Source organism: Phaethon lepturus, unplaced genomic scaffold, assembly GCF_000687285.1.
Source record: "Phaethon lepturus isolate BGI_N335 unplaced genomic scaffold, ASM68728v1 scaffold16226, whole genome shotgun sequence".
Taxonomy (NCBI): Eukaryota; Metazoa; Chordata; class Aves; order Phaethontiformes; family Phaethontidae; genus Phaethon; species Phaethon lepturus.
This window is the reverse complement of record NW_010545736.1, coordinates 1,594-28,583: the sequence shown is the minus strand read 5'-3', so window position 1 is coordinate 28,583 and position 26,990 is coordinate 1,594. Positions and strand designations below refer to the sequence as shown.

Below are 26,990 nucleotides of genomic sequence, written 5' to 3'. Positions count from 1 at the left end.
AGGCATTGGAACAGGCTGCCCAGGGAGGTGGTGGAGCCACCATCACTGGAAGTGTTCAAAAAACATGTAGATGTGGCACTTTGGGACATGGTTTAGTGGGCATAGTGGCATTGGGTTGATGGTTGGACTTGATGATCTTAAAGGTATTTTCCAACCTTAATGATTCTGTGATATGGTGCTTGTGTCTAATACCTATTGTTTTAATCGTCGTTTTTAATTGCAATTGCTCAGCATCTCAGACTCCAGCACTCACACCTACCCTGTAGGATTTTATTCCCAAATTTTCCACATTTTAGGACAATTCCCTAATGCTTTAAGTCATTCTTGTTATCTTCTGTTGATTTCATATAGGTTGCATAAACATTATGAAGCAGTGATTCTGTAGTTCCCTAGTGTGTCAGTATTCTGAAAAGCTGTGAAATCTTAGTTCACACCTGCCTTACCTGATTTATCAGCCTCCTGAATCAGTATCACAAACTCTTAGGCAGTGCCTAGGGTGCTCTTCTGGGTAGTAACACATACAGGATTGTACCCGTCAGGAAGGAGAAGATCATCTATTTCATGGGTGAATGTCCTACCTACTAGACATTGAGCTGAAGGGACAGATAGAAAAAACTATACCAGCTGCCACTGAAAAATGATCAGCCAATGATGATAAGGAAACTAATCACACTCAAAGGTTGTGAAAAGACCAAACTGTGACGAGGAGAAATGGTCTCAATCAGATGGGGGGAGAGAACTTTTTCAAATATGTTTGTATTGGTTTAGTCGGTCTGGATGTAACAAAAGCTAAAATGCTCCTCTTGTTCATAGAGAGTATGGTTTGGCTTCCACTTTTTTTTGTTTTCTGGGTGACTGTACAGAAGTTTGAAGGCTGACTGCCAGAACCCAGGCAGGGATTGTTTATTTGTAGTCTGAATGAGTTTGGGAGGGAGCCCCTGGAAAGCGTACTTCTGCATTTCCAAAGGAGGAGGTGGCAGCTGTAGCACCATAGCATCATGTTTACACCCAGAGCCTGCTGCTGCTGAGAGACTGCTTTCCAAGTGCCTGCAGGGTTCCTCAGCCTACATTTCCTTGCACGTGACCTTGCAAGCCCACAGAAAAATTAAGATAGAGGTCTATTGTGATTTATATGCTGCAACTAGCAGCACCTCCCTATTGTCACTTCTGCTGTCACCTCGTTGAGAATAACTCTGCTTTCTCCTTCTGATTCTTCTGTGCAACCTCACTGCAAAAAACAAAATTTCAGTTATGTAACATCATTCCCGGTTCTCAGAAATGCTGCAACTTGGTAAAATTAAGGCTTGTGTTCATGTGCCATGATTAGTTCTCTGTGTTTAATATTATTACTCTTCCAAACTCTCTAGGCAAAGGCCTATTTGCTTTTTTTTTTTTTTCCCTAAGCTTTAATCTCAATTTATCTTGTAATTATAATTATACGGAATTTTTAATAACATGCAGGTTCTGGAAAATGTGAGCATTTTGCTCTTGTAATTGAAAGTAATGTAACTTTTTCTGATACTCAAGGTCTATGGCTACATACTGGACATGTTTGTCCTTTAAAGATAGTTTTGTGTGTCCCTTATTTGAAGTTTAAATGGTAAAACTGAAAAGTCGGTGCAGCCTTTGAAAGTTTTTCTTAGAGAGTATGAACATCAGTACTTTTCCCTCTTCTGTCTCCTGCTTTTTTTTCAGTAGATTTAAACAAAATGCTCAACGTTTTATCTTCACTGCTGTATGAAAGACTGTGAGACAGATTGTGCATAATAAAACATATTGTGCATGAATCTCTATATGCAAAGTCCACACTGACTGTTAGCAGTGCTGACTCACCTATAAATCCCAGTGGAATCAGTGGGAACTGCCGTATCTTACAGTACCTAGAAAACGTGTCCCAGTGTAAACCATCTGTGGAGAGGGCAATATGTTTTGTGGGGCTTTTTCCATTCCTCAGTCTCTGTTATAGTTATCAGTATTTTGAATATTAGTAGATACTGAGTCCTTACATGATTTTTAAAGTTGGTAGAGTTCCTTCTGAGCATAAAGTTTTACAGGAATTTAGGTCACTTGATATGTCACAGTAAATTTTCTTTTGACTGCTTTCTCAATTAGGTGGAGCAATGTTTGGGCTAATAGGTCTTCTGATGATACTCAAATATGGTACAGATCTGTGCTTGAAAGCACGCTAGCGTGCTGACACTGTTTCAATGTAAGAAAAGTTCTGTGCTAATATTAGAGTAGAGCAAAGGCTTATAAGATTTCAATGACATTTGTTATGAAGAGTGTTGCTACTGAGTTGTTTCATTTATTCTTTTTTTCTTCATTGCTGCAGGCCACAGGCATCCAAAAATAAGGTAAGTAGCTGTTTAATTGAATTCTGCTTTGTCAAAGATTGCTAATAAATATATTTTTAATATTATTGTATATAACACTTCCAGTTTAGTATAAAAACTGTTTGAAGTTTGGAAGTCTCAAAAAGCCAGAGTGTTCCTGTTTAATTTCAAAAATTACAGGAAATAATATTGTATTTTACAGCTAGTAGCTGCAGAAAATACATGGGAAAGCGGTTGTTTGCTTCAGTTAATGGAATCAAAAAATTTAAAGGAAAGAGCAGCTGCTGCTTTTAAATCAGGTATGTGTGTGTGTATGTACATGGGCATATGTTTGTTTTAAATATTATACTGTAATGACATATTCTTATAAATACTATGAAGCTATTTCATTTGAAGCTACAACATTTGTTGGATTCCTACAGATTCAGCCATTTGTGCAAATTTTAATTTTTTTCACAACTGCACAATGGATGTACTATGCAATTTTAATTAGTCATTGATGTTCAGAATTGTAATTAAAGTAATTCTAGCCTCCATCAAAAAAAGTCTTTTAAATGTGTATGCATTTACAGCAGCCTACATAAGCTACAAAATTGTGTAAAACTGGAGATAAGATACATAATTTATATGTATAAAATACAAGGTAAACAATCTGATGGACATATATTCTCAGCTGTGGCAATTGGGTATAGATAACAGTATTAGTAACTATCTTAAATTACATGCAATATACTGATTTTGAGACACAGCTGCTGTAACAGCACAGACAATTAGGAAGCTTCTGGGGTGTCTTAGAGAGAAAAACATACTTGAGTTAATTTTTTTCAGTACACACTTTTATGTCAGCTTCATTTTCCTTCTCCTGCCTTGGGACAGTGGCTGTTTTGAGTAATTTGTTAGAATCATTGAGTTCTTATGAAACATTTACAAATTAATGAATTGTTAAAATGGTGACAAGGGGAAAGAGTATTGGTAGACTACCAGGCTGTACTTTATCTCTCCTCCCTTTGAGCAAAAGTTTCTTTTTTTGCCACGTTCCAGTTGCCAAAATTGGCCTAAACTGAGTACCTCTCCTCAAAAGCAGCTAGAATTTCTCACAACATGAGGGCTGGCCTAAGTGACCTCAGGAGGTGTCTTTCAACCTGAGCTATCCTACAAGTATGTATCAGCCAGGAGGATATTGAGGAGAATCAGGAATTAAAGAAGATACCAAGTCACAGTTCTCTACAAATGTGGATCCTCCTCATCTTTATCCTCTTTTACCATGACCCCTGTACTGCCTTTTCCCTGTCTTTGTTCTTGTAACCTAACTAAACACAAAACATTGAAAACATGAAACAAACATGTTCTACAACTCAGAAAGCAGATCAAAAGAACCCAATGCTTTTTATTTTTGGATGGTTGGAAATTCCTATGGAAAGAAATTAGGCACTTACAGTTTTTCCATTGTTTTTATTCCAAGTGGGACCAAGAGCTTTCTGGAGAGCAGAATTTCTGAACATTTGAAACTTCTGAATTGAGCATTTTGTGTCTATGTTAAAATACTGTAGTACAACATCTAGACATACTAAATTTGAAGTGGAAGTAATTGTTGGTGTGAATGGATTTTTTCATGCCTTTCTCTTAATGTAATTCTTCTCAAAATGTCATCAAAATCTTTGGGCTGCTGTGAAATGCTTGTAAATGAATAAAGCTGTATTATCCAAAAGAAAGGGAAGTGATCGTGCCCCTGTACTCGGCACTGGTGAGGCCACACCTTGAATGCTGTGTTCAGTTTTGGGCCCCTCACTACAAGAAGGATGCTGAGGTGCTGGAGCGTATCCAGAGAAGAGCAACAAAGCTGGTGAGGAGTCTGGAGCACAAGTCTTATGAGGAGTGGCTGAGGGAACTGGGCTTGTTCAGTCTGGAGAAGGGGAGGCTGAGGGGAGATTTTATCACTCCCTACAAATACCTGAAAGGGGGTTGTGGCGATGTGGGTGTTGGTCTCTTCTCCCAAGTAACTAGTGATAGGACGAGAGGCAATGGCCTCAAGTTGCACCAGGGGAGGTTTAGATTGGATATTAGGAAAACTTTCTTGACCGAAAGGGTTGTCAAGCATTGGAACAGGCTGCCCAGGGAGGTGGTGGAGTCACCATCTCTGGAAGTGTTCAAAAAACATGTGGATGTGGCGCTTCAGGACATGGTTTAGGGGACATGATGGCGCTGGATTAATGGTTGGACTTGATGATCTTGAAGGTCCTTTCCAACCTTTGTGATTCTGTGAAATTTGGTCTGCTGAGAATTTTCCAGCAGTGCTAAATACTTTTTCAATAGGAAGATATGACTATTTCAAGCCTAACTCAAGTTTAAATACTTAAGATTTGCAAAAGATGCTTTTCACAAGATTAGCACATTCTTGAGAAAGCACTGACTTCTCACCGTGACAGGTCTTTTTATCTCTGGTGGTGCGTGTGTCAGTTAGCTACTGCTGCCTCTTACTGAGTCAATGTGTCAGCAGCATGGGGCTGAATGTTTTTGTTGCAGTTAAAAGGTTTTGAGTAAGGGAAGGCATCGGTATGAACTAACACAGAAATTGGACAAAGATGATCCATAACTCTGAATTTGTATATGCCACTCAGTGCTGCACAAAAAATATTTGAGCTGTGGCTGAGTGATCCAGCTCAGGACTAGAAGCAATATGGCCATTTGGGGCTGACTCTTGGATTTTGCCTGAACCTCAGCAGGATCCTATACTATAATAACCATACAGTTCCTAATATTTAAACTAACCTGTTCAGCATTAGCCTAAATGCATGGGCCTTCTCATTGAAAACTTAGCATGCTTGTCTTCTGCTTTTTGTGTGGTTTTTTTTCCTCTACATCATGAAAAATGAGAAGTAAATGTGTAGATTACTACTTCTCTTAGAAATGTATCTGCCAATCTGCAGGGAGAACTACTTAACTCACTTAGCTGCTGGTAGTAGAAGTCTGACTTACAGTAAGACAGGAAAATGAAATTCTCAAGTGGTTTGAGGACTGTCCTTCATGTGAATTCATATGCCCAAAATCAGAATTTATCTAGCAATTATCAATAAGTATTAGCTTATATAGAGAGCGCTATATTACATGGTAGAGATTATCGCACTATACTATGGTAGCATCTTCAAAGTAAAATCACACTTCATTACTAACTTAAAGGAAAAATTACTCCATTGACTTATGGCAGGCATTCGGGATTATAGTTTGAGCCTCTGTAGGCAGTTGATCCTAAGAATTCATGATTCCTCTCTTCTGGGGATACAGTGACCAAGAAACAGCTTTGTAAGAAGTTGGCTAGTCAAGATTCTTGCGAGAGTCACTGAATTAGTTTTCTGCCGTTCTGAGCAATGGTTGTGAATAGTGTGTTCTGTTACATTTTCCTTTCTGGTAGATTTTCTCTTTAAGCCTGCCAACAGAGAGAACTGGGCTCTTAAAGCTATGTGTGTATATTGAAAGATGAGATTTGATATATCCTATATCCGTTAATTTGTTCAGTTTCTGACTGAAAGCCTTAATAGACAGTGTTAATGAAAGATAATCAAATTCATGGGTTTCATGAAGGCTTTTCTAATGAAATGATGAATTTAATAAAACCTTTAGCATAAGTTTGCACATATAGACCTGTTTCCAAGGTGGGGAGAAACTGCTCATACCCTGTTTTCTTTTAGGTCATGTGGGATTTATTTTTAAAAGGGAAGAGGGACAAAGATGGAGAAGTGTGAATTCTCCACTGGTAGAATGCTGTAGGTCAGTACTCTTCTCTGCTAGTCTGTCTTGGATTAACATCCACTTGGATAAAAAAAAAGTGATGGCTACAGGTTTCTGTGATGAGCAAAGCAAGTGTCAAGTTTGAAGTAACTCTGGGGAAAAAAACATTTCTTAAATTACCATAAGTGCTTTTGTTGCTAGAAAATTTTCAGTAGACACTTTGTTATGTCTCTGACAGTCAGATAAAAATTACTGCTGTGTTGGTGGATATGTCTGTATTTAATTTAGTCGGAAAAAGCATCTTTTCTAATTACATGTTCAAGTATTTGTCTTAGTTTGCCTTGAGTCTATAGTGGGCATGGGTTGTCTAAAGCAGATGTTTTGAAGTAGGTGTAAAGAAAATATTGAAAGCTGCTGTAAATTTTATGTGGAATGTAACAATGACCATTACATCTCAGTTCCTGTACATCTGTAGTTAGATAACAATACTAGGATCATTTATTACTTTCTCAGGAACAGAGCCCTGAGCTCAAGGGCCACCTTTCATGGTAAAGAATTTGACTTACTTTCCAGTTTCATGTACTCTTTGTTGCAGTTGGGGCTGCCAGCAAAGATGCCTGTTGTAATGTGGATGTACCCACTAGGAAAAATTGACAGATGGTAACAAAATTTTGTACCGATAATCCAGACTGTGTTTGAACTCATGACCTGTATGTGAAGGGCTCAGTATCCTGTTACAAATCCCTTGAGCTATCTACTCATCTGTGTCTAATTTTCAAAAAGTCCCTGTCTCATACCCATTTCTTCTTTCAGTGATTTACAGAAGTTAGGTTCCCTGTACCCTTTCTATCTGTTAATGTTGTTCTGATTTTTTTTCTGCATTTTGAGATGGTTGGTTAGTCTCTTTTTCAATTTCCAAGCCTGTCTTTTCTATGCTGCGTTGTATTTCATTATGCTTTAATATGGAGATAGTTTAGAATTTAGTAAAATTGTTCAATATAATGAATTAATGGAAACATTTCTTTAAAGACTAACAAATGTGACCCTCTTTCATGTAACAGGTTCAGGAAATTGCTCAGATCTTAAGTGAGGTTTTAACAGGTGAGGAAGGGTAAGATTGGCATAGACATCTTCAGCCATTCTGTGAGAATGTATACAGTTAATGAGGGCGTTGTTTGATCTCTTTGGTAATCTATTCATAAGACCTTTTTGCTATGACAAAAAAATGCAAATGAGTGTTTTCTAGAGGTATTAATTTGTTGTTTGAGGTTATTACTATTATTGTAAGAGTATTCCTACTATAATGTAGTCTTAACTTAGTTTTTATTACAGTATGGAATAAAAGATAGTGTCTGTCAGCTAACTTGCTTTGGTATTCTAATTCTAAACACCCCCTTTCTCTCTTCATAAGCTTTGGGTTTCTCATAATGGCTAATGTCTAATAATTTTATTGACATCTTGCGCTAACTATTTACTCCATCAGTAGATCATGCCAATAATAGGTAAATTCATAAGCTATGTAGAATACTCCTTGTTTCTCTCTGAAATTTCAGATAAGAAAAATCAGTCTTCATTTGCATTGTAAACATGAATACAGAAATAAGCTGCATCCAAATGCATTTTTAATATGTAAACTAACTTACATATCCAAAAATCAACCTCTTTTTATGCAATCCATTATGTAAAATATTGTAATTGGATATTTAATCTAGCATTAACCAAAGGAGCTATTTACCCATTTAAAAGAATTGAATTTAAAATTTATTAAATTAGTGTGATTTCAGCTTCTTTAATGGAAATGCGGATATCTCCCTGTGTGATAGATACACTAGCATCAAAATAAAGTTTTCTTTAATTTAGTGCATTTGTCTGAACTCCAGGCCTCCATGAGATGCACTCACATAAAAGATGCTTTAGAAGAAATGTGGCTGCTCAGAAAGGTACTTACATACATATTGTGCTTGAAGTATGGGGGTAACTCTTTTCAGGAGGGCACTAAAGCACGTGCTTTGCCTGCAAGAATGTGTGTAAATACTTCGCTGAATCAGGAGTCAGCTTTTCAGACTGTGAGCAAAATTTTTATTCTGACTGGAGTATAAAATACCTGCCCTTTATGGGAATGCATTTTGAAATAAAGCATTAGGTTACAACATTATCAAATCACAATATACTGTTCCCGCCCACCCCCCCCCCCCCCCACCCGCCCCCCCCACCCCCCCCCCGCCCCAGCTGATGCTTTGAATCATTTAAAAACACTGGAACTGTTTTTCCTGTTGCATTTAGGTACTGAAACTTGTCCTGGCGCTGGACCGAAAAAAGGTGGTGAACAGCTGAGCACTAGTTCTCCAGGTGAAAACAAAACTGAGAGACAGACAGAGGTAGCAAGCCTTTGGGTAACTTCAGGAAAGGACCACATGGAGGAGCAGCACTGCAGTGCTGAATCAACATTGGAGCCACACACCCAGTCCACAGGGACAGTGGGCAGGCCTTCTTCGGGCTGTTTATCATCTGGGGATGCCAGTAAAGATAACAGTTTGCAGCTGAGAGAAAGACAGTCCTCTGAGGATGCTGACAAAATAGAAGGCACAGCTGGGGAGCCTGGAGTGAAACTCCCTCTTGAGCCAATGGTAGATGCTTTGCTTTTAACAGATGCTGATTATATGCCTACTGATTTGGTTCCTACTGATAAAGATGTGCAAGCTGATAGAAATCTGCTTAGATCAAAACATGCTGCTGGCGCTTCAGGAATTGCTAGTGGCCAGCTTGGAAATAGTGATTTAAAGGAGCAACAGAAACAGCCTGATAATGATGGTGAAAAATCTTCATGGGACAGAACTGCATCAGCTGTATGCTCTGGGTGTAATAAAGGGTTTGAGCATGAGAGTATTGCCCATTCACGAGTATGCAAGGAAATCAAGAGGACAGCAGAACAGGAGGAGAAGGTAAATAATGAAGAACAGGAAGATTTATTTCTCAGATTTTTAAATGGTAACATAATAGACACTGAAGAGTCATTTGCAAACTTAGCAAACCAAGAGGACTTTGACACTGTTCCAGATATTTCACCTGAACGAGCATCTTACAACTCACTGGAAGCTTTATCACAAGATGACAGCTTTTCTTCTCTTGATGAACTTGCAAGAAGGATAGAGATTGCTGAGGTAAATACCATGAATCCTATAAAATCTTCCATGTTTATCTCAATTAAAATATTCTAGATATTGCCAACTTCAAAATGTGCTAAATAGTCCTTCATATATCACTTTTTTTAATCTGAAAAGAAATTATACTTATTTAACTGTTCTGAGGTAATTCCAAAAAAGTTTCTTTTGCCCATTTTCCACCTCCTTGACCGGCAGTGTTCTGTGTTTCTAAAAATTAGATTGATTTTTAGATATGATAGTGAACAGCTTTTTTTTATTCTGACAGAGGCTGTTAGGAGATGGGCTAACAATTCCTGTTAAATCACAATTTCACAACAGAGACCTAGATGATGCAAATAGTGTAACATGTGGTTCATTTCTATTCGTAGAATAAAATTCGCTTTTCTGTGCCTATTCCATATAGGTGAGAACTACATATGTAATAAACTCTGTATATGAATGTATGGGCTTCTAATTTTGCCAAGTTTAGGCAGTTATGTTGTTCAGCCAAAACTAAGAAAGAACTTCTAAACCTGAACCCATCTTTCTGAAGCACTGCTGATAGGCCACAACAAGGATGAGTGTTTCGTAAGCTATATTGCTCTTCTGCAAATGTAGAAGATTTATTGCTTTGGGACTTTTTTGGAGAGCATATGATGACATCTTTGCTTCATTTATCTTCTGGTTTTGGTGCATTTGCAACCACAGGACCTTAAAAGCTTTTTCTTTAAATGCAAAAATGAGATTACTGTGAAATGATGTGATTCCAGATGTAGAGAGGGAAGACTTGTAAAAAGGTATCTTCTTGTTAATCTCTATTTTTAATGCATTTAACAATATACCATGCCTTGGCAATAAAGTCACAGTACTTCTCTATAGATCAGAAGCTATGCACAGAGACCAAGAACCCCCATTATCACTCAGGGACAGCAGCCAGGCAGGGAACTAAATACTGAGGATCCATGCTGATGTTATTACATGTTTGGCAAAATCTCTAGAGCTGGAAAAGAGAGCTTTTTTTTTTTTTTTCTCCCCACCTAAACAGCTTCTGATCTCCTTTCCAAGATCTTTCATCCTGACTTGTCCCTAAAACGCCTTTTCTTTCTGTGGGATGTCAGGAAGCATATCACATACCAGGACTGTGGGCCATGTCCCCAAAGCTGTACACAGGCTCTTGTCCACATGCAGATGTGGAAACCCACATACATGTTCAAACATGAATCAAAGTTTTGCAATAAATCCATTGGCTTGTGTTCACTTAGAGGATGGTTTGAAAAAAAGCATTTTGTTGACAGTCTGTGCTAAGCCAATATACATGTATAACAGAAGAGTAATTTAATTATCATCCCTAAGGATTAGACTTCTTTTGAGCCCACTGAAAGTTCAGCATTTTAAGCTACAGGAGAGAACTGTTCTGTTTATGTAGAAAAATCCTAAATTGATCCTACAGCAACTATTTTAAATTGCTATGCTTGTGCCATTTGCATTTTAGAGGATGGGATAGGAAGCAGCATATTGATATTGTTAGAAAAATTATGCTTGTATTGATTGGCACAGTGACCGATGATGATGCTTTACAGGGAAGCTAGTTTCATTTCTAGTTTGCTATGCCGATGCTAGGACTGACAGTACTCAGATGGCAGAGTTGAGTCTCTGGAGAGGAAAAAATACCTTGAGTCTTTCTGTAGTACTTTTTCTGGCCATATAAGGCATAATGTTGGCTGGCACTGGTGGGACTCTTTTTGAATCATGCTTAGCAAGAAGCCTGAGTTGTGTGTGAGATCAGGGGTTTAAATCAGGGAGAAGAGAAGAAGGATTCATCTCAATACTGATTAAAATTTGTAATATGCAGCATCTGAGCCTGTTTTGCAATACCTGAAATTTCTGCATGCAAGCAGGGTGAGTTAAGGACAGCAACAGTAGCTTGTATTGTTTAATTATACACTCATATTTTGTTTTTCTGGTTAATCTTACCACCTGTCATTACCTTAGGGGTTGCTTTTCAGAAGTGGTTCTTCTACACAGCTTCCCTGGAAGACACCAGGAATTGAGAGTTTGGCACCCCTGAGAAAGCAGCACTGTTAAACTTGCTTTCACTGGTTTTGTTTTAGTGCTAAAATAAGATTCCACTGATGTTTTAACAAGCAGACTGATCTTTGCACCCAGCCATAACACTTCTTCTTTTCTTGTCCTCCTGAAGCCTTTCAAGCTGTATTGTTCAGGCTGTGGCCATCTAATAAGATGACAATATTTTCAGTAGTTGTGAAAGAAATACCTAGAAAATGCATTGGTAGCCACATGAATGAAATTAAATTAATTACATTAAATGTACCAGTGTGACAGTAAAAAAAAAAAAAACAAAACATAAATAAAATTGACTGTCATAAAACTTCTCATTGAGTATTTACAAAATTGCCACAAATAAATTAGAATGGAAGGCAGAAATAAAGATTATTTTGAAATAACCTAGGTACAAAAATCGTATGGTAGGACAACATTTCATTAATATTCTTCAATGGAGGTATAATATTAAGTTATTGAAAATGGGAAAGGGTAAGTACTTGTGTGTGTATTTACAGTTAGAAAGTTCTGTTTGACCCCTTATTGAGATCAAAGAATCATCTCATGTAGTTTTCTGGTTTAGATCCTTTATGTGACTTGCTTTTAGTCTGCTATTTTCAATAACTAATTACAAAACTAAAAAGCCAGTAAATTCTGACTCTGGCTTTAAATAATTGCAAAACTAAAATAGTGCTTTACATATTGTACAATCCCTTATACTGGCTATTTCTTCAGTAGTACAAACCATGCATGCCAACATGTAAATGATGGAAAATCACTGTCATTTTATAGAAACTAGATTCAGATAGCTTTGAAGCACTGTCAGCAGTTGGCAGCAACAGATAGCAGAAGTGTATAACCTCTTCTTAGATCTTCTTGCTGTCATTTCTGAGAGAATGAAATGACACACCAGCAGTCAAACTGTAACCTCAATAATGTGAGTTGCATTTTGCCATATGAAATACAAGTTTATAACATAAGCTTTTTATCCGAGTGATGATTGGAGAAACGAGTTTCTTTATTTGAAAATTACCGTTTCACATTTCTTTCGGAAAGCAAAGGTAGTGATACTTTCTACTGCAACATAAGGTGGTAGCTTTTGGTTGGCACTGTTTGCACACCAAGACTTTTAAGAAATACTGAGTATGTACTGACTAGCAGCTGATTTGATTGCAGAAATGAAGTCTCCACCTAGCTGTACTAGGTCTGGAGACAATGCCTTGTTGAGATCTCCTGTTCTCTTGTATGGCTTTGGTCCTGTAGTTTTGAGTTTGCAAGAATTATGCTTCTGTATGAAATGCTTTCACGGTATCTGAGTTATTTGTTGCTGTATAAAGGAGCCCCAGTACTTGCATGGCAAATGTATTAGCACAAAAATTATTAGTCTGATGCTGTGGTATGAATATTGAGTCTACTAAGTTAGCTCCTTTTCAAAGTCATTAGATACATTATTCATGTATCTAATGTAGTTTATTAGCAAAGGTGTTTTTCTGCTGCTTATAGCTTAACCCAGGGCAGTCTTGTTTTTTGTCAATTTGTTGTACAGTTATGGATTACTGCTTTAAAGGAATCTGGTATTGCTAGAAATAAAACTATAGGCCTTTGCCAAGTAACTGAATAAGGAATACAGCCCACAGAATAATATGCAAACAAAACTTCTCCTTGAGTAGTTCTCTGCATTCAGACCGAAATACTTCATAAAATGAACTTTTCTTCCCTGATTCCAGTTTGCAGTGCCTCCAGTTCAGGGGTTTTTATTTACTTACGTATGTTAAAAATTATTACAATAGTCATGTTTAATCTGTTTTCTCTAAGAGCTTGAAGTGCAGGACCTTATTTTCATAGTTTTGTCTAATATGTTTATAAATATATATACACATCATATTTGGTGAAAATATGCATAATGCAAGAACTTTTTAAAATACTTTATTAGCAAATGCTGTTTTAAGCAGAGAAGAGACAGGTAGTTTAATTAGAGCTTATTTTTTCTTATTTGCAGCCAGGATATTAAACTTCATCCAAAAAAGTTTAAAACTTTTCTGTGAAGCAGAATCACTTTGTATTAACAGTGGTAAAGAGAAAAGCTAAAATACTTAAGAGAGTTTCAATTAACCAACAGTCATTGCTGCTTTCCTTTTTGACTGTTGGTCAAAATGCCACTACATACCTGTATGCCATTTTCAGTTCCTGTATACTAATTATAAAAGCTCCAGTGAAAAAATTTTGTGAAGGCCAGTGGAGCTGAGTAAGTGAAAATACATTTACAGTTGTTTTAATTGAATTGTAGCATTGAATTGAATTGAATTGAATTGAATTGTAGCTCCCATACATTTAGAAGTAAAACCTGAAACAGCCATGTAGGCTGACAGGGAAAGTAAATGGACCTCATTGTAGCAAGACTTTCCTTCTCAAGCCTTTTACATAACTGTAATCACCAAAGCACACATTTCCACATAATCCCATCAAAGATAGCCCTCTGGTTTTAAGCTTGGAGAAGACAGGGCTTGTGACAGTCTTTCCAAAACTGCCAAGAGCCAACAGACAATATGAAGTGTCTCAGTTTGAAACGAGTGCTTGCAGAACAGACCACCACATACTAACCTTAGGGCAGGCTGATGCAAACGCTCTGCCGTCCCAGGGTGACATTCCCACCAAGCTGCTTGTGAACACCGTGCCAGGCGACAGCTAGCCTGCTGCGTGGATGGTGCAGGAGGAGGCACTGATCCTCTTTATGAAAGCAATGCTGTTACACAGAAGCTTAAAATAATCTACTCTTTTAAAGGACAAAATTTCATCTCCCTCCTCCAAAATAAGTCAAATTAACGCACTCTTATACAATCCTCCTTCATTGTCACAACAAGGAGACGTAAGTGTTGATTTTCTGGCTGGCCTGATAAATTTTCACGGCAGTTCTGCAGGGCTAACAATATTACCAGTAGAAGCTTCATCCCAGTGCGCTTGTCTGTTGTGATGAGACACTTGCGGGCTATTATTTTGGCTTCATTTGTGCCAAATAGTGGTCCTCCATATGTTGGCTTAAGCAATTTCTTTCCACCACCTCCACAGTTTCACTACTTTGTAAGTATTTCATTGCATTGTTGCATTAAATAATCCATTCAAGCTCTTGAGCAGATAATCAAAAGGGAAAGTGAATATCAAAAGGGGAAGTGTGGCAGAGATCAGTTTTATCCTTTCAGTTGTGATTTTGGGAAAAATTGTTAGCCTGTAGGCATATACCCACAGTAACCAATTCTGTGAGTTGCTCAGGAGAACATTATTTGTCTAGTTGAGGGCTATAAAATACTGCCAGACTAGGGATCTGCAAATTGCCGCATTTACCAATGTTCAAATGTTGCAAATGCCATAGTTGGTACAGTGCCTATTGGATTGTGCTATACATTTCGCCATGTTCAGTGCACTCTCTCTTGGATTACAGCACGCTTTGATGCATTATATAAGCTTGTAGCATGAAGCAAGCATAGGGACGTAAGTTACGAAGTCACTTGTTTTCTGTTTTTCTGCAGCTCTTCTAATTGCAGCACAAACGAGTTTTTATGTATGGTCTTCTAACTTGATTAGATTATGGGGGGGGGAGTTAAACAGTCAGTTGTCTGCAACTACAGTGTTATCTGGGAAGTTGCTTTTTCTCCATTTTGAACTTTTGTGAAAATTATAGGCATTTGGGGGTCATCTCCCACATAGATGAACTGCAAACTCAGTTGTGAATGTGGTATGTTTTCTTATCTGTAGCACAAATCTATACAGATTACTTTTCAATTTAACAAATGTTTTTGCTGACCTACACAGTAAGTTTTAAAAAGTGCTAATCAGATTTATGAAGAGATGACTTAAGACTTTTCTCCAGGTAAAGATGATCTCAAGATAAAAAAGGTCATGTCTAAATATGCTTCCTATTTTAATTTCTGTTTATTTCTAGCACACCAGGAACTGCTTGCTTAGGAAAACATTTTACTCGTGATACTTCTCCAACTTTAATTTCTCTAATAGCTAGAAAATTACAGACTGCTCCGGCTGGTGTAACATCCTAGTATGGCTTAGTGTATACTCTTGCAGCTAAGCTGTCGTGGTTTAGTCCCAGCCAGCAACTAAGCATCACGCAGCTGCCTACTCGCCCCCTCCCTCCCCAGGTAGTGGGAGACAGAATCAGGAAAAAAAACCAACCTTACAGGCTGAGATAAAAAAGAGTTTAATAGGACAGCAAAGAAATAGGAAATAATAATAATAATAGACTATACAAACCCAAGTGATGCACAATGCGCCCCGCCCAGCCCCAGCTCCTCCACGGGCCGGGGCGTTCTGTGGCCGGGAATGTCCCTCTGGCCAGGCTGGGGCAGCTGGGGCCCCGCCCCCTCCCAGCGCCCCCTGCGCCTCCCCGCGGGCAGAGCCCGGGCAGCTGGAAATCCCTGAGTATCAGCACTGCGGCTACTTAGCACCAGCTGCCAACACCAGTGTGTTATCAACATTGTTCTCATACTAAATCCAAGCCACAGCACTATAACGGCTATTAGAAAGAAAATCAACGCTATCCCAGCCAAAACCAGGACATAAGCCTAATGCTGTAGCAAAGGAAAGAGAAGTTACAGTTTCTTGACTTGTTGACTGTATTGCTGTTTGACAAGCTGTTTGGGTGATGACCAGCCTGTACGGAAGAATTTTTGAACTGTCTCTGTATCCAGAGAGCTTATTACAATGTGGAACTGGAATCTAGCCAGAGCATTGAAACTTTCTTTTTTCCTGGTGTTACCTCTTTTTGGTTTTGTGGCCCCAACTTGTAGCTGCTTGTCCACCCTGGGGAACCAGTTGCAATGCTGGAAAATTTCTCTCTCATTAGTATTTGACAGTCTCTGCAGGATTCTGTCTTTTGGAGAGGCAGTAACAGCGTGTCATTGACTTCTTATTGCCTTCTGATGATAGTGTTTTTGATGCGAACCCTCCTCACCATTGCCTCAACTCATGTGACTTAATAATGTGAGCTTACAAAGAAACTGTTGCAGTGAATACAAACTATGAGCCAAACAGTAAATGTATGTGTATTTAACTTTGATAGCAATTAAGGGCAGGTAGTGTCAGCAGACAGCAGAATGATACTGGAGCTGTCTTGCATGTTAAAGAATGGACATATTCAAGAAGGAGATTTCACAAGTGCTGCTATGTTTAAGAAAAGTAGAGTGGAAACCGTTTTTTTAGCTCATTTCCTCCTTAAAGTCATTGTTAAATAGATCTTATGCTTGGATTTCTGACATCTCTGGTGCCATTCACTGTCTTTCCTGATAGATTGCCCCAGCGGAAGGATTGGTGTCTATACTAAAGAAGAGAGATGACAGGGAAGGAAAAACAATTGCTCAAGTCCAGCAAAAGCAAACAAAAAGAAGAGTGCGATTCCAAGAAATGGAAGACACATTGGATCAAGGTAATTTCTAGCTGTTAATTCATGGGTTGCACTCTTTGGGTACAAATGTTGTTGATCTTTTTGTTCACAAGAGAGAAGTGGGCGTTCATTGTGCATACTGTTTTGGCTTTTAATCAAGTAATAAGTGAAGGTGATGGATCAAAGATTATTCTATACCAGGTTTAGGTAACAAGGCTACAGAAGTATACAGTAAGTACACTTCTGTTTTAAAGCTTGGTTGAGACTGAAGCCACGGGGTTTTTCCTCTAGCTGAACGATTTGCAAGTGACATCTGATGGATGTCCTTTCATTAATGTGTAGAGCTTAGAGGTGGGACGTGTAGGCTTTCTCCCTAAGTCTACTCCATGCAGGTGAAGAGCGATGCAAAAGAAACAAGTCTGTTGTGCTTTGTCCATAGGTAGTTTTCCAAACCTTTCTAGTAGACTGTGGGATTGGAGGGTGTCAGATTTTGACGTTGCTTTATAATTAAACATTAAGCAAATACAACAGTATTTGCTAGCTGTCATTAAATTTGGCTAAACAGCCTACTGCTTTTTTGATAGGCTAAATAGCCTCATAAGAAATACAATATATTATTTTCTTATGCTTTTCTTGGAGTTTAAGATCTCTATTATTCAAACTAAAGAGATGTTAAAAATGCTTTGGTTACTAATGACAGTACTTTGTATATCTACCGTGTGTGCCAGCCAGTAAATGGTATTAATGGAAGTCTTTAGTGCTTAGAAGTGTATTAAGCGTATCTTACACTGAAAAGAAAATCCATTCACTCCCCAAAAGGGAGCTAATCCCATCTTTTTCTTGAAATTTTAAAACAATTTTAAAACAATTTATGTTTTAAATAAAATTTCAATTAGAATTTCTTCTGTGATTTTTTTCCCAGGGATTTAGTGACTCAAAAGGAAAGTTGTTTATTATTATTTTAAGTCTGATTTCAAACACACAAAGAAGTGCTTGAATGTTTCTTCTTTTTTTTTTTCTTTTCCCCTGTTTCTTCTTCCCAATACAGAGTGAAGGGAGGTCAGAAATTTTCTTAGAGCCCCTTCAGTCTGACAGCAGGTGCAGATGTTGTTCATGCATACAAGTTACCAAGGACAAGTGAGGTTGTGAGGATGTAGCAGCACCTCTGCAACCTCTTTATTGCTCTTACTCTGGAATAAACAATCATGCAAAGAGTTACCACAGAATAACTGACATGTACAACAACCTTCACAGTAGCCTACCCTGAAGGTTTTGACTCGGTCCTTACAGTCCAAATGTAGAGTAAGCACAAACGGTTCATGGTAGCACAGTCAGTGTCAGTACAAATGAAGCAAGAATGTTTCCATTTGTTTTAGTTTCAAAGCTTTTGTTTCGTTTCAGCTATTTCTATGAAGGAAGGCTTTGGTTGTGTGACATTCTCATAGTTAAGTGTATTTTGCTTCATGGCAGAATGACTCCGCAAGTGATATCAGCAAGGGCAGGTAAACAGGTTGCAGAGATTAAGCTATATAATTATTTAGGTTCCTGAAAAGACTGGGTAGAGAAACATACCATTGCTGGTATGTATTACGGTCACTTTGACACTGTGAGCATTACTAAGTGTGTTTACCTCCTGACTCGTTCATGGTAAAAACCCCTCTCAGACTTTCTCAGATGCATTCATATTGCTTTGTATATCGTCCTTTTTCATGTCACTTTTCTGCTCTTATATTTACAGATGAAGTAGCTGGTGGCTCCTGTATTTTGCTGATCCTGCTGTGCATAGCAACTGTTTTCCTTAGCATCGGAGGAACTGCATTGTACTGTACCTTTGGTGACATGGAATCCCCTGTGTGTACTGATTTTGCAGCCAACATGGATTTCTATTATACCCAGATATTGCAGCGTATGGAAGAACTTAAACATTGGATCGCCTTCTCATAGTTGAAATGAGCAGAATCAGCACACTGAGAACTCACCTGTGGTTACTGGAGAGGGTAGAAAAAATAGTGATTTCAAGTCTCTAACACTTGCCACCTGCAGGTGATGTGTATTTGATGATGTACTTCACTTTTACTTAGAAATCAAGAAAATTCTACTTTAGCAATCAGGTGGCAAAACGTTCACATCTTAAGCTGTAGCATTGTAGCATGGGAGAATAAAAAGTTATTCTCTTCATCCTTTTAAGAGTAAGCAAGTAGCTTTTCAAAAACTTGAGCGAGTGAAGAAGAAAGAAGAAAATTAACTGTCTTCTATATGCTCTCCTATTGCCACACATGGTGTAAGCAATCTCTGGAAGCTTAGTGAAAAGACAGCTTTAATTTACAGCTGTTTGTGCAAAGGTGTTGCCTCCAGCTTTCATGCAATAAGTCTGTGTTTTATGGAAACATTATTTTTCTTCTGAGTCTTACTGTTTTTTTCCGTTTTAATTCTCCTGGTGAGCCATGTAATTATTTGGGTGGAGTGGGAAGAGTGCTGTGGCATTCACAGAGCCCTCATTTGGTGATTAACAGGCTGACCCTGTATCTTAAAGCTTACGGTGAATATCATGAGTGGGATAAATCTGCTGGCAGATTTCACTAAATTTCCTGGAACTTCACTCCCAGTATTCTGTGGGCTGTCTTAGACATGGAAGGTTAAAAAAGAAATCATTGGTCTCACTAAGCACAGAAACAAAAGTTAAATGTTTAATAAATTATTCATGTTAAATAGTAAAATGGCTGTGGCCAGTTTTAAAGCACCTGGTAGCAGGTGTGGGGCTTACTGGGTTTTCTGTCTAGCTATGTTACTGACTTGCAGTAATCACTTTGTGCCTCAGTTTCTCCTCCGTAAATGGGGAATAATGATCCTTGCCTTTGTCTGTGAATATTTATTGCAATTAGGGCTCGTGTCTGATTCATCCCAGATGAGTGCACAGGATCACTGAACTGTGTGGCTGCAGCCTCTGTCAATGAGTGAATGCTTACTTAAAGTGGGACTGATCCAACAGAAGAGATGCAGAGGCTCGCTGCAGATCCCAGTCATGTTAGTAGTTCCAGCAGATAAAGCACATTTGCATCTATTTGCCCTGCAGTTCTGAGACCTGTATTGTAAAATCTGTTCTTTTTCTATCAGCTATACCAACAAATTTAAATCAGTACAAAGAGTCATTTTAAATGGGTATTTCTGTCACTTGGTGCTCAGCCCTCCCTGTGTGGTACGCAAGAGAAACACTGACATGACTGTGAAGGTGAGAATTAGACACACAGGCCTTTGGCCCACACTCTGGTCAAAATGTGGCAACTGTTCTTGCCCAGAGTATAACGGCCTAGCCCTGCCGAAGCTGTCAGTGTGAAACGATTCCTTTACACCTGAGGAAGCAGCATTTTTGAGGGGTCCACTTCACTCCACTCCGTGATTTCCTGCTTACTAACACTGTATGATGCAGTGTGTTCAGGTTTAGAATACTATTTTGTAAGATACTATGAAAAGAGATCTTCAAGATACTGCTCAGAATTATAACATTAAATGATCATGCTTTCTGGCATTTGCAAGCAAATTGTCCCTCCACTGAGCTTGATTGTTCCTAACACACTGTTACACTTAACGGGTTTTTAAAGAGAAAGTTAAAATCACATGGGTTTTTTTCTAGAATAAATTGCATGTATGATTCTCTTTTTGTTTTCACTGTGGAGGCTTAGTTTATACCTTAAGGAGCCTCATGTGCAGCTCTATATTAAACTAGCAAATTTAAAATGCCCAAATTAATGAAAACTTTTGCTTTCAGAATGAAACTTGAGAACGGTAGTTTTTTGTTTGTTGTCCTCAGAGTATTATAATGCTGGGCTAATTTAAAGGAGAAAGGGAAAGACACTTTTGTACTTTAAAGTGTTACTGGCTGGTTCAGTTTATTGTTTGAAGTCTGGGTTTGTTTATTTATTTAGTTTTCTTTTACAGAGAATCTTAATTTTCTTTTTTTTGGAATTTATAGAGTAATCAAAAAGCATGCATTCAGTTAAAACATGTATTTATAGTGACTGTGTAGTTAGAATATATTTTGGGTTTCTGTAACTTTGCATTGAGTATTAAGTTTATTTCTAAAGAGACAACTGTTGATTGCAGCTTAAAAAAATCTTTTTGTTTTTGTGCACTTCATTACCAAAAAGATCAAGAGGTATATATAGAACTATTTATTCAAAAGTGTATTAGATATGGAGATCAAAGATCCTCTACTTCTAGGTTCATTTAATTAAAAATATTTTAAAATAATTATTTTATTTAAAACCATAACACTATTTAAAGTCCAAGCAATTTTTAATAAGCAGTTCAGTTTAAAATCAGTGGTCTAAAGCCTGCTTTGGGCTATATTCCCAGTGCAAAGACTCACCAGTGTCAGCAGAACTGCCTGCAAGAAGATGGAATGGAGAGGTTGGGCACCACTTTACCAACACGTACCTGATGAAAAATGAGCAGCCAGGTGTTCTGTGTAATTCAGCTACCTTATGCTTGTGTTGTAACTTGGAGCATCGCTCTAGCCGTCCCAGCCTGTGCCAAGGTACCATGTCTGCGAAGTCTGTCACGATCTGAGGGAGCGGAAGGGGCACATTGAGATTTGAGAAAGAATCTGAAAGTCTGTCCCCCATGCTATCACCATTTACAGCAATTAAGCTTTTTGCTACTGCATGACTCACATTCCTTTATAAAAAGCTGATGGAACTAATTCTTGCTTCTTGTGACAATTCTGTTAGTGCAAATACTTTGCATGGTCTGTAGTACGTTATCAAACTTGCAGCTACCGATGTAACAACATTTGCTTTGCACTGAACCTCCACAGAGTGTGCGGATAGGCCTGCTGTTGGCCTTCCTATGTGCTCTGTTCTCTGCAGATTGCTGGTGACATTGCTTCTGCCTAGGTGGCCAGAGGGGTTGGGATCTTACAGTCAGGTAAATCCAATCTGAAAGGAAAAGGTTTTTAATTTTGGTTTGTTTTTTCCCCCTGTGTGAATTTTAAAGCCCTTTGTGTTTAATTTTTAATTTATTCTGTTTCTTTCCCTGCCACTGTCTTCCCCTGCCACTGTCTTTATGGCTGTTCTGCTTGGTAGTAGGGGAAATATACTACGCCAGCATAAAACCGTTTGTAGTTGGTAGGAAAATTCAGGGAATGATTCAGTACATGACAGTAGTTAAAAGTAATTTCTTAAAATATGACTGGATTTCAGGCTGATAGTGTATCTTCAAAGAAGTTGTGGACACTTAATCACCTGCAGCACTCTACTAGAAACACCCACCTTCCAGTTTATTCTTTAAGCATAGTTATTTTGAAGAGATTCTCGTGATAGAGCAAACCCAACAAGACTTTTGATGTAGATCCAGCATTCGCTGCCAAAAAGAGCTTTCTGATGACATAATTAACACCCTCACCCCGAATGGCGTAGACTACACCAAGAAAAGCACTGCGGTAGCATAGCCATGCTGTAATACAGGCTTGTCTTCAAAATAGTAAGGAAGCAGATATTCCACAGCCCAGATGTGCCAGCAGAAGTTTGTAATCTAGACACAGCCCATGATTTAAAATATTTCCAATGTCTTTGCTTTCATACTTGGAAAATGCAGAGCCCTCGTGACAAGCAGTAGGAAGTAGTCTAAAGAAAAGGGAAACTCTTGTTTAGGGTTTTTGGGAGTAAAGTGCAAGCTTGAACTATCAAATAAGCAGAGTAGACTGGAAGTCCAGATTCTTGTGTGACTGAGTACTGTTCCACTCAGTAACCTAAAGGGATGTTACCCTCCCAAGAAAACATGTTTGCCTACTTTGTACTGTAATGTAAAACCAAGACCATCTGAAAGGACTAATAACTATTTGTAACAAATTTAACTTAAGCTTCTTTTAGCAAAAGGAGTAAATAATTGTGTTTGAAACTGTCACCCAAGCTTGTAATTTAAACACTGTAGCAAAAAAAAAAAAAATAAAAACTGTCCCAAAGAAAATACATGAACCTTTTTGGGTACTGTGATTTCTAAATGCATAAAAAGACTGAGAAGATTTTCTGTGAAATTCAAGTAAATGAGCGGTACCTCATGAATTTCATGGTCAAACCCAAACCAGAATGGAAAATGAGGATACAACACATAAGGTTTTGCTTGGTTTTTTGTGTAATGTAGTTTTCCTGGGTGGGTTGGTTTGTTTTTCTTTTAATAGCTAAACAAAAACCCATCTTCCTCTCAAAAGCCCGTTTCTTCTAGGCAGGTGGGTTTAAAAGACTAAAGTGTTGCCTTACTGCAACTTTCTGAAAACAAATCGACAGGCAGTAAGTTTCAGAATTCCTGGTAACTGGATGGGTGACCTGGATAGTGGTCACAGGCCAGTCTGCTCTTTGAGTTCAATTAAATAATGAACCCCAATTCCAACTCAACCCAAACCAATGGCCTCCGATTTGAACAGGAGCATGTCAACACTACATTTTGCAACATCCCCCCCGCCCCCGCCCCACCTTGGCTCTTCCCCACAAAAGCCACAGAATGAGGCCAACCAGAATTTTACACTGCTAAAAAAGTAGCGAAATCCTAAGAGAAAATGAGGCAGTTTTATATATTTTGTTTTGTTTTTGTTGTCTTTATGTTGTTTTCAAGGTGTTCTTCATAGTCAGAAAAAGTGAGAACAACAATGAAAAAACAAAAAATAAGAGATTTTCATGTAATTTCATTGAAACTTGTGAGATAACATCACAGAGCACCAAATTAAATCATAACATAGTATCTGGCAACCTGGAGGTGTGGCCTAAGAGTGGTCTTTTGCCAAACAAAAATACCAATGACGACTACTATTGCACTAAAAACTATTGATGACTCTCATGGATTTGTTGGTGTGTAGCACTGATTTCAAAACTTGTGCTACTTCTTGTACTACTGTTAAGCAGCTGATGTTTGAAGGATCACATGGTGACTTCTATGTGCCTTACTGAAATAATCTAAATATTTACTCCAAAATAGCTACCCAAAGAAGCCTAAAGTATTTAAAGTCCTTTTTTAAAAAATGAATTTTTTAGGCATTGCTGCTTTGAGGCTCCTTTTATAACATTTGTGTTTTGTATTACTTTGAATTAAATGTCATGGTAATTCTTCTTTGGCATAACATGAGCCTAGGGTTTACTGCATTCAGTAATGACCAAAAATTGTGCTCATCCCTTGAGGGAGATGATGGGGAGTAGGTGTGTGCTGTTTTACAGAGTTGCACTGTGACAGCTAAGATAGTACAGAATTGGTATCAGTGAATTTCAGACAAAGGTCTGATTCTGCATTTGAGTTTATCCTGAGCTTGTTTTTAATAGCAGACAGCACCAAAATTTCAAAGGCATTTCCAACACCAGACCAAAGTCCCCCATTAATCTAAAATTGGTGAGCTGCCCTTTCGTGAAAACAAGTTTGAATCCAGCTTCACATGACGATAGATCAGTCAGCTCTCTCCTCTCGCTTTTTGCCAAGAAACTGTCTGGCAAAGTACCATCTTTTCGCCAAGATGGGCCCCTGATGGAGGACTCATTTGTTAGGCGGTTGGGGAAGTTTCCAGCAACACTTCTGTCAAATGACAGTTAATGATTGTGTCCCCTTTCATTGCCTGGCATTGAGAATGAGTTTAAGCCCCGCTATTGTGTTTTCATAGACTGATCAACTTTAAAGTTGTTCCCAAAAACAACTTTCAGAGTGAGAGCTATAGTGTTTGGGGGTTGGTTTGGTTTGGTTTGGTTTTTTTCAGAAAGTGCCACATGCTGAGTACCGCAATGAGAAAACTTTTACTGGTTTTCAGAGTTTTGCCAAAACATAACTAGATTCCACTGTTTGCAATGCATGGAAGCGGTGCCAATGCAGCATTTCCTGTAATGCATCCCCTCAGCTGGTTGGCACTCGCGCTGCTCTCCTGAACCCAGCCTTGCACAGGAGGGTAATGGTTGCATCACAAGTCGCGATGAAAGCATGTATGCACTAGAAGTTGCGCAAGATGAGGATATTGTTACTTCCACATAAACCTTACACCTAAAAATGTACTTTTTTTTTTTTTTTAATTTCATTTAGGAACCATTCATCAGTTTTCCTTGACATCTTTTTATTAGAGAGAGACAGCATTAAGGCAGTTCCTCCACTGCTTCTCCAGCAACTGGCATTGATGCTTTTTAGCAGAGATAACATGCCATCTTGCCACTATGTGATGCTGAGAATCCTCATGCTTGTACAGCTTAATATTTCTGGCTTTTCTGCCAGAATTTCTAATGAAATTGGTAGATAGTCTCTGAGGCTATGTGAGTAGCAAGAGTATTTTCACACTGCTTTTCCTGAGCTAGCTGCATTCAGTGCGCCACAGAAAGGACTCGCAGGAAAGGAGAGCGCTAAAGGTTTGAATCGCTAAGGAGCTATAGTCGATTGCAGCAAGACAAAATGTCAGTAGCTGCCATCATAGAAACTAGCAATGTTGCTCCAAAAAGGCCCACCATAATTAACGAACAAGAGTATATCTGAAAAGAGTTACAAAGAAAAAAATTATATACTGAGGTTTCTCAGTGACTATTCAAAGATCTGAGGCTTCATGTACAAGTTAGTAAATAAAATAAGGGGAAACAACTTCTCAAGATTGTACAAAGGTAAAGACTGAGTATATTATGGGAAAAAGACTTGCAGAAAGAATGTAATAAAGACTTTCGATCAAAGACAATAAAAATTATTGGTAAAGGATGGAAGATATTTCTGATAATGAAATCTATAAGTGATCTATTTTTTTTCCAATCAGATTTTATAGAAACAGAAAAAAATGCACAATAGTTTAATGACGTCAAGGAGGAGAGGGACTAATGGTTAAAATATTGCTGAATTCTTTGTAGGACTCTTTTGGAGGAATTTAAGCAGTTTGTACAAGGTCATGTAGCAGGAAGAAGCAAAGCACGACCAGAGCTTATAAATCCTATCTTCTGATCTTTTGCCTGGTCCTGGTTCCCACTAAGCACAGATTAAAGAAGATAAATGAATATCCTGTTGTTCACATTATCTTTGACTTCATAGAGCTTTCAAGACTTTCTTTAAAGATATTTTTATATTCTCATAAATTTTGTTGGGTTCTTAAGGAATAAAATCGATTCAAGAGATGAATTTCCTTCCTAGTATGCAGCACTAAGTCCAAACGCCATTTTAGCATATTTTTAGTAGTTGATGTCATCTTACCCGTGGTAGCTGGTTGCTATTTACATGTATAAAGCAAATTGTATCAACAGACCACATGGGAACACACAGTATAATGGCAACTCCTGTCATCAGAAAATGAGGCTCAAGCTGTCCGTAGTCGCTTTCTGTAGTCACTTTGTGTTTCGCCATCTAACCCTTACTACTCGTGCTCCGTTAACCACCAGGAAAGTAACAATGCTCAGCAGAGCAGGCTCTATTGAGAATCCTATTTAAAAAATGAAGCCACAATCTCGCAGTTCTGCTGGACTTCACACAATACCTATCGCTGTGCCAAGAATGAGGAAACAAAGTGATGTGGAAAGAAGTAGCAGTCACCAGATTCTGCCTCCCAGCAGAAATGAAGTTCTTGTGAGGCACAGAAATGTTTTGACCATAGAGTGGATGTTGTCATCACTGTCTGCAAATGTGAAAGATGAAAATAATTTCAAATGTTCTTGGCGTCCCTCAAAATGCCTTTAATAACCTTTTTTTTCCTTTCAATTTTTGTATTATTGAAAGCTTTCCCTTAGTTGAAGGCAAGCAGTAAAATTAAGCAACAGTAAGTTTTTTTTGTGGGGTGTTTTTTTTTTTTTGGCATGTACTGCCTCATATTTTTCTATAAATAGGTCATTGCTTTTCTGAGACAATTCCCTGCTGGGTAATACCCCATGGTTTACCTACAAAGGCAAAAAAGATGGCCATTAGCAATAAGTGACTCATGTATTATAAAACAGGCCCATTAAAAAGAACCACCTCTATCAACTCATGCAGTAGGATCATGAAACGGTATTTTCTGTGAAGTGGTTGAATTTTGCAATGCGGAGCAAGCCTTGCACAGCCCACCCGCGCTGCCAGCTCGGCCTGGCACTTTGTCCTGGGATCTTTCAGAGCTACCATTTTCCAGCAGGGAGCAGCCAGGGAGGCAAGTATCCTTCCCTTTGCTCCTGTGACCACCGAGCTGCCCAGCAGCTGCAGGTCTCTCAAAAGCAAACAGAGCAGCCATGAGTCGTCTATAAAGACCTCTGGAGTTTCAGTCATGAAACTCCGAAGCAGCCTGTCTTTTCATACGCCCCCCGCAGCTAGAGGTGAGGTAGGCGGCAGGTGCCTGTCGTAAGGCCATATCCACACGAGCCTGGAGGAGATGCTCTTTGCCAC

At 38.5% G+C, this 26,990-nt stretch overlaps 1 protein-coding gene across 1 annotated transcript in view; it reads left to right on the top strand.

Annotated features, from left to right (window-relative positions):
• The window catches only part of CNST (consortin, connexin sorting protein), a 34,439-nt gene extending 15,843 nt beyond the window's left edge, over nt 1–18,596 (top strand). The window contains exons 6-10 of the mRNA XM_010289054.1: nt 2,333–2,354; nt 2,536–2,632; nt 8,343–9,220; nt 16,559–16,694; nt 18,391–18,596. Coding sequence (XP_010287356.1) covers nt 2,333–2,354; nt 2,536–2,632; nt 8,343–9,220; nt 16,559–16,694; nt 18,391–18,596 — 1,339 coding nt within the window. The remainder of the gene's footprint in view (nt 1–2,332; nt 2,355–2,535; nt 2,633–8,342; nt 9,221–16,558; nt 16,695–18,390) is intronic.
• The last annotated feature ends 8,394 nt before the right edge of the window (nt 18,597–26,990 follow it).